General features: G+C 47.0%; 1 protein-coding gene across 1 annotated transcript; it reads right to left on the reverse strand.

Moving 5' to 3' along the window:
- Positions 1 to 3,815: 3,815 nt before the first annotated feature.
- Positions 3,816 to 5,424, reverse strand: LOC122003946 (probable inactive poly [ADP-ribose] polymerase SRO3). The gene is made up of 3 exons (XM_042558908.1): positions 4,556 to 5,424; positions 4,103 to 4,481; positions 3,816 to 4,017 (listed from the first exon to the last, which is right to left on the reverse strand). The coding sequence occupies exons 1-3, from the start codon at positions 5,407 to 5,409 to the stop codon at positions 3,919 to 3,921; spliced, it is 1,332 nt and encodes a 443-aa protein (XP_042414842.1). The 5' UTR covers positions 5,410 to 5,424; the 3' UTR covers positions 3,816 to 3,918.
- Positions 5,425 to 6,391: the final 967 nt, after the last annotated feature.

The following is a 6,391-nucleotide window of genomic DNA, read 5'->3' on the forward strand; positions in this document are numbered from 1 at the left end:
TTGGGTAAAACCATGAGCTGGATCGATCAACTGATCGATTGGCTCATGCCCAATCGATCGGCTGATCGATTGGGTGAGTTTCCGCGACAAGCCTCCTTCCAATCGATCAGTGGATCGATTGGGAGAAGCTCACGATCGCACAGAATAGCTCTGGATTGATCGTTCGATCGATTCAGAGCCTCCAATCGATCAGTCGATTGATTGGGAGCTGCGATTTCGCGCGATAAGCACTAGATCGATTGGCCGATCGATCTAAGCAATTCCTGAGAGCACAGAGGCGCTCTGGATTGATCATCCAATCGATCCAAAGCCTCCCCAATCGATTGGGAGCAATCCAATAGATTAGGATTCGACCGTTGGCGCTGGATAAAGACGTTGGAGTGCGATTTCGTCGATAGAACTCTCGGCTTTCTTCTCCAGCGACACCAACGATTCCACAACTTCTCCACAGAGTTCTCACCGCCAGTTCTTGAAGATTCTTGGAGGCTTATGCTGGTGCACGTCCAAGTCAAGAGGTGAGGAAGAAGTTAGGGTTAGGGTTTCTTGTGCAAACTTATAAGATCTTATTGTATTTTGTTTCCCTTTCCTTTCTTCTTGTACTGAGAGCTTGTAAGGCTTCAACGCCTTCGGTAGTTATCGAAAAGGAGTGTTTACATAGTGGAGGGTGCGTGAGTGTGTGGATCATTAGACTAGTCACCTCTTCTTGAGGTGGATACCAAGTAAATCCCAAGAGTTAGCATTGTTGTGTTGTCTCTTGTATTTTATGCTGCCATCATCTTGAAGAAACAAGCAACGACGAGCACGAGATCGTGCTGAGCTATTCACCCCCCCTCTAGCTACTTTTTCGGTCCCAACAGTACCCGCTGCCCCACTACCAGCCTTCCGGCTACCTCCTCCTTCGTTCACCTGCAACGGTGCTCTCTCATTTCCGCCGAGCGGATCCTCTTGGTAGTCGACCGGTTGTAAGCCTCGGCTCTCTAGCTCGGTCGCGGCTGCAGCATTGATCTCTGCGTCCGCCAATTTGCTCTTGCCATCCAGTCGCACCCTTAGCATGATGTGAGCTAGAAAAGGAGAAAAAAATCAGTTAGATTCAACTAAGAAGAGGAAGTGGAGCATACCTAGGCTGGATGGGAGCTTCGTGTGAATCAGGCTCAAGCCGAACACGTAGAAGACTCCCTCATGCAACAACTTGTGGATGTGGTACTTCTGACCGGCCAGGTGTGAAGTTGCATGGAGGTAGTCCGGTCGGCTCTTGTACTTTTTGAGCACCGGGGGGGGGGGGGTTCGCCACTTCAAGCTGCTAGTCAGTCGGGAATTCTGGCCGCTTGGGAAAGCGAACGAAAAAATAGTAGTCCTTCCAATACTTATTGGAGGACGACATCTTATCGAAGAAGACCAAGCTCACTCGGGCTTGGAATAGGAATGTCCCCGACTCGGACAATTTAAGATAATAGAAATAGTAAAAGAGCCGAGGGGTCAAAGGAATGTTGTGCAGGCGGAAAAGTACAACGACCCCGCACAGCAGCCTAAAGGAGTTCATGACTAATTGGTGGAGAGAAATACGAAAATATTTACAGACAACAGAAAAGAAGGTGTGGACAAGAAACCGCAGACCGATGGTGAATTGATCCCTAAAGAAGCATACAAAACCAGGAGGCGGTTCATTTGGACGGTCGAAAGCAAAAGGGAGAGCGATTTGATAGTATGAAGGAATTTCGTAAGCGACTCTCAAACTCTCAACGTCACCAGCGCCTAGGGACGGGGATGAGAGGCTTTGAGGAGCTTGCCATCGAAAACAAAGAGGTCGACTAAGAACGACGAAAAGATTCGATCGAGAATGTAAGGAAGCTTACAGAAAGGGTCGTCGGAGAGGAAGAGGAAGCAAAGCGTCGCCGAGAAGCTCGAAGATGAAGGCACACAAAGTAAAGAAGACAACAACACACGCAAACTTTATAAACCTCGCGGCCAATCGACCTCAACCGTCCGATCCAGAGTTACGAAACCCTAGAAGATGATCCGACCGTTTAATTTGAAAAGCCGCCTGTTACGTCATCATCGGATATCCGCCTGTCACGTCAAAACATGCGGCGACAGAAAGGGGACACATGGCGCCCAATCACCGGACGACATTAATGAGGCTTAATTAAAAGGCATGGCGGCGTGCTTGGACATAATGAGCAAAGATTTGCACGGTCTTCAAGAAATTTAGATGACATCAGGACATTCAGTCGAGAAGCGCGAGGAGCAAAGAGAAGAAAATTGCCGCCAAGTATAATTGCCTGTCGTCTCGATCGAGCACGGATAAGTTATCATCATACAGCCAAACGACCAAGGAACATTTTGCTTCCGGGGTTGGGGCCGATTGACAGTAACACACCCAGTCCGGTAAAATAAGGTCGAATGGCGCAGACGTGTGCGCCAATCAACACCTTGAGCATATGGTTGATTGGGTCTTAGAGTCGATGAAGACACATCTTATCCAATCAGTCGGACTTGTAGCCTTCTTCGACTAGATTTGAAGGGGATGCTTGTGATGCGGCGATAAGAGTAGGCCCACCTGACACGGGTAAACCGCTAGGGTGGAGGTCAAAGTCAAGACGGTCAATACCCAAGTGTCAAAGGGTTGAACGGAGAATAAATTCAACGGCCAGTCGGGACAGGTAGGACTTGATCGGCGGGAGACATGTCTGAGCGAACAATCCTTCCGACTCGGAGAATGCCATAGGCAAGCGCTCAGGCCGTATTATCTAGACGCTGAGGGAGACCGAACATTTTGTCCGAATGGAGAAAGGCAGGTTACTACACAAACACCGCGCGGAAGGACAACTGAAGTTGACAGAGCGGAGGACTTCCGGCTGAGCGGCTACCCACTCGGCCAAGCAGCGGGACCTGACCGTGGACATAGCGCAGTCCTCGCCGAGCGACTGATCCGCTCGACCAAGCAGCAAGGTAGTGGTCCTCGTGACATCCTTTCATAGGACAGTGGAGGGTGTGACCTCAAACATGTTGGAGAACGAGGTCACAGATGTGGTGGAGAACGTGGTCATGAATATATCGGAGAATGTGCCCATACCTCGAGAAGCGTGTACGTAGCTCACCAAGGCTTTATATAAAGAGGAGTCCATCACCGGCGGAGGTACGTGTAATTTACTTTCGAAGCATAATTTTACTATTATTCCACTCTTCTCCGTATTTCGATGACTGACTTGAGCGTCGGATGATCAACGTCGATGACCCCTTTCTTGATTCGATATTAATATCATTTATTTTGCAGAGTGAAACAAAATCTATATCCGATCAATGAAATCGTCACTTTTTTACCTTTCCCCTCGTCCACTTTTAATCTCCTAACATCCAACACCCAAACTTGGCCCCGATCTGGTTGCCGCACTGGCCACCTAGATGTGGAGGATCTCTCACATCTTGATCTCGCTAGGGCTCCGGCGAAGAGTTCGAGAAAGGATAGCTGCAATTGGAGAAGGGTCGAGACTCGAGAAGGGGGTTTTATAACGGGGAGCACGGCAGAGTTTGACGGACGTTTGGAGCGGAGCAGAGCGGAGCGGAGCGAGAGTCACCTGTTAAGAGCGTTCGAGTAACACGTCTTATATATAGCCTTTGGTTTTTGTGCGGGAATTTTGAATTTTGAAAAATCGTTAAGGTTGGAGTTAAACGTGATATTTTTAACGGCTATTTTTTCTGGGTATTGGGAGCTGCAAGTGACGGGCGCGTGAGTGGTGCCCCTCTAGAAAAGCATTGAGTTTTCTTTCTTGCATTTCTCTTTACGCAATAGAAAGTTGCAACCGGATCATAAATGGTGCGAAGAAACATGATGACAATTGATAGAGTTTAAGCTGTATTTTCTCGGAAAGAAATAAAACATCAATTACAAGTGTTTTTGCATAATTTGTTCTACCATCTTCAATGTCCTCTGATCTTTCTCATTGCCAAAAGTAGTACTTTATCATCCACCATCGACCTAATGGATCTGATAAAAGCTGCCTTGCTCATCTTTCTTGCCTGCAGTAATTCAAAAAAAATCATCCATTTCAATCGATGATTTGATATAAAAAAATGGTTTTTTTCTCTCTTTTTCTTGATTTACCTGGAATTGTTTGTAGGTATTCTGCAGAGTCCGCAAGGTTGAGGAAGGAATCGACCTGCTCAACTCTGCAAGTAGTCGAGTGAGCAGCAGTTCCTGAGGAAGGGTTGCTGATCTCGGTGCAAATTGAAGGCGCTGCTGCTTGGGGATCTTGTAGCTGACGATGGCGTCGGCGAAGACGTGCGTGTTCATGAGAGTGCTCCACACTACATACCGCCTCGGATTTGCAACATTGTCAACGCCGATGTCGAACTCGTCGCTGCTTCGGTGGTACTGCTCCGATCCTGCCTCCACCTTCTCCGGCCTCCCCACTATGATCTTGCACAGAACCATGTGTTTTTCTTCGCAATCGCCGGAGTTGGCTTCTTCCGCCGGGAGATCACTGTGAGTAAGAAGAAATTAAAGCACTCGCTTATAATCATCTCTCAGTAGAACAGAACATTAGGGTTTGGATACCTCAAGTAAGGATACGGCGCGGCTGATAGATGAAGGCCGAATCCGCCGACCTCCGCATCCGGGCGAGCATTTTGGGGCTTTCCGAAGCCATGGGCGACTATGGCGGCTACGTCCATCGCCGAGGCTCCGTACCAGCCGAGCTTCACGTTGGCGTCGCCACCGCGGGCGGCCTTCGTCATCTGCATCTGAAGCTGGAACGTCTTCAGCCGGGAAGCACTCCGGAAGCCGGAGCGCGAGCAGCGATGGATCGCGGTGACGACCACGCCCGGCACGTACCTCCGGTAGCCCGTCAGAAACCACCTCTCTATGAGCTTAAAGTCCCGATCGCCCTCGCCGATCGTCTCTGCCCCAACCCACCTCGCCCGCCCCAAACTCGCCATCGTGGAGACCACCTCCACCTCCTCCTCCTCGATCTCGCCGCTCGCATCGGAGAAATCTCTCTCCGGAGACGATGAGCCTGTTCTCGTTAGCGGAGTGATCCTCTTCCCATCCTCGATTGGGAAGAAGCACCGCCCGAGGGCATCGATCCAGGCGATGGGATTCGCCGCGCCGGTCCGGACGTCGATCTGCGTCATCCGCAGGAAGTCGAATAGGTACGAGGAGCCGGTGATAAGAATCTCCACCGAGGTCCTACCTCCGACGAACTCCCGGCGTAGGGTGTCGTTTACCTCCGGCGCGAAGTCGGACCACTCGTCGCCGTGGGTGAACAAGAATCGCGACGGAACGGCACTTCCCTTGAATTTGTAGAACTGCCGGATCAATCCAGCAGTAGCTCTGTCTTCGATCGACGACGACATCGCCGGCAAGAAAGGTTCCTCATTTGCCATTATGAGTCGGTCGATGAAGGGCGGCATCGGCGAAGCATTTATGGGAGTCAGATGCCAGCCATGGCGGTTCGATTAAATTACGATCGTGCCATTGGTTTTTTCTTTGCGATCAAGGCACGAGATTCAGAGTCCTTTGACAAATGATTTTTGTCAACTTAAATAACAATAATAATTGATTTAGTGAGCTAAACGAAGATTTACTTAATTTATTTAAGAAAATCAAATTGAAATACATATTTTTATTAATATTCACCCAAAAAAATATAAAATTAAGATGATAAATTAGTTTTTTATATTTGGCCAGTTTGACGCTTTGGTGTTTGGCTAGGCTGCCACGCACGTGACGGGTTTCCTTTGGGACCAAGTAAAGTGTGAGTTGGAACGAGATACGATATACAAAGTATGAATGGTCGGTTTAATTTGGGTCGTGAATCTGATGAAAAAGTCAAACTTAGGAGACTGGTTGACGTCTTATGCTTCGTCGTCGCAAAATGTATGCCGTGTTGGGTAGTATAAGAAGATAGGAAAAGTCATCAACTCCTTTTGTCTGCACGTTAGTTGTGATCAAAATTTAAAAATTATATATTTATATTTTTAGTATTAGATTAATGAGATAAAATTTATGAAATTTATTATTATTATTTTAAAATAAGTATAGAATAAGAACAATATAAAGAGATTAGAGTCGAGTTATTTTGATAACGGAGAGTACTTTATTTGATGGTAGTAAAAAAGTGATTTTGTTTATAGTATATGCCTTTTAAAATTCATTTCTAAATTAGATATAAAAAAGGTAAATTATGAGATGAATTAATAATCGACCCTCAAATAACTTAGTGGTGAAAGAAATAAAAAATTGTTCTTAAGAATATATGTCTATTAAAATTTAATCTTGTTTTGTTCAAGAACTATGAACAGGACTTTGGACGTAGTATAATTTGGGCATTTTGTCAACTCTGAACAGAAGCAATGATAAAATATTTAGCCCTCTAAATTTATACGTGTTCAT

The sequence above is a fragment of the Zingiber officinale genome, chromosome 7B (genome assembly GCF_018446385.1).
Source record: "Zingiber officinale cultivar Zhangliang chromosome 7B, Zo_v1.1, whole genome shotgun sequence".
Lineage (NCBI taxonomy): Eukaryota > Viridiplantae > Streptophyta > Magnoliopsida > Zingiberales > Zingiberaceae > Zingiber > Zingiber officinale.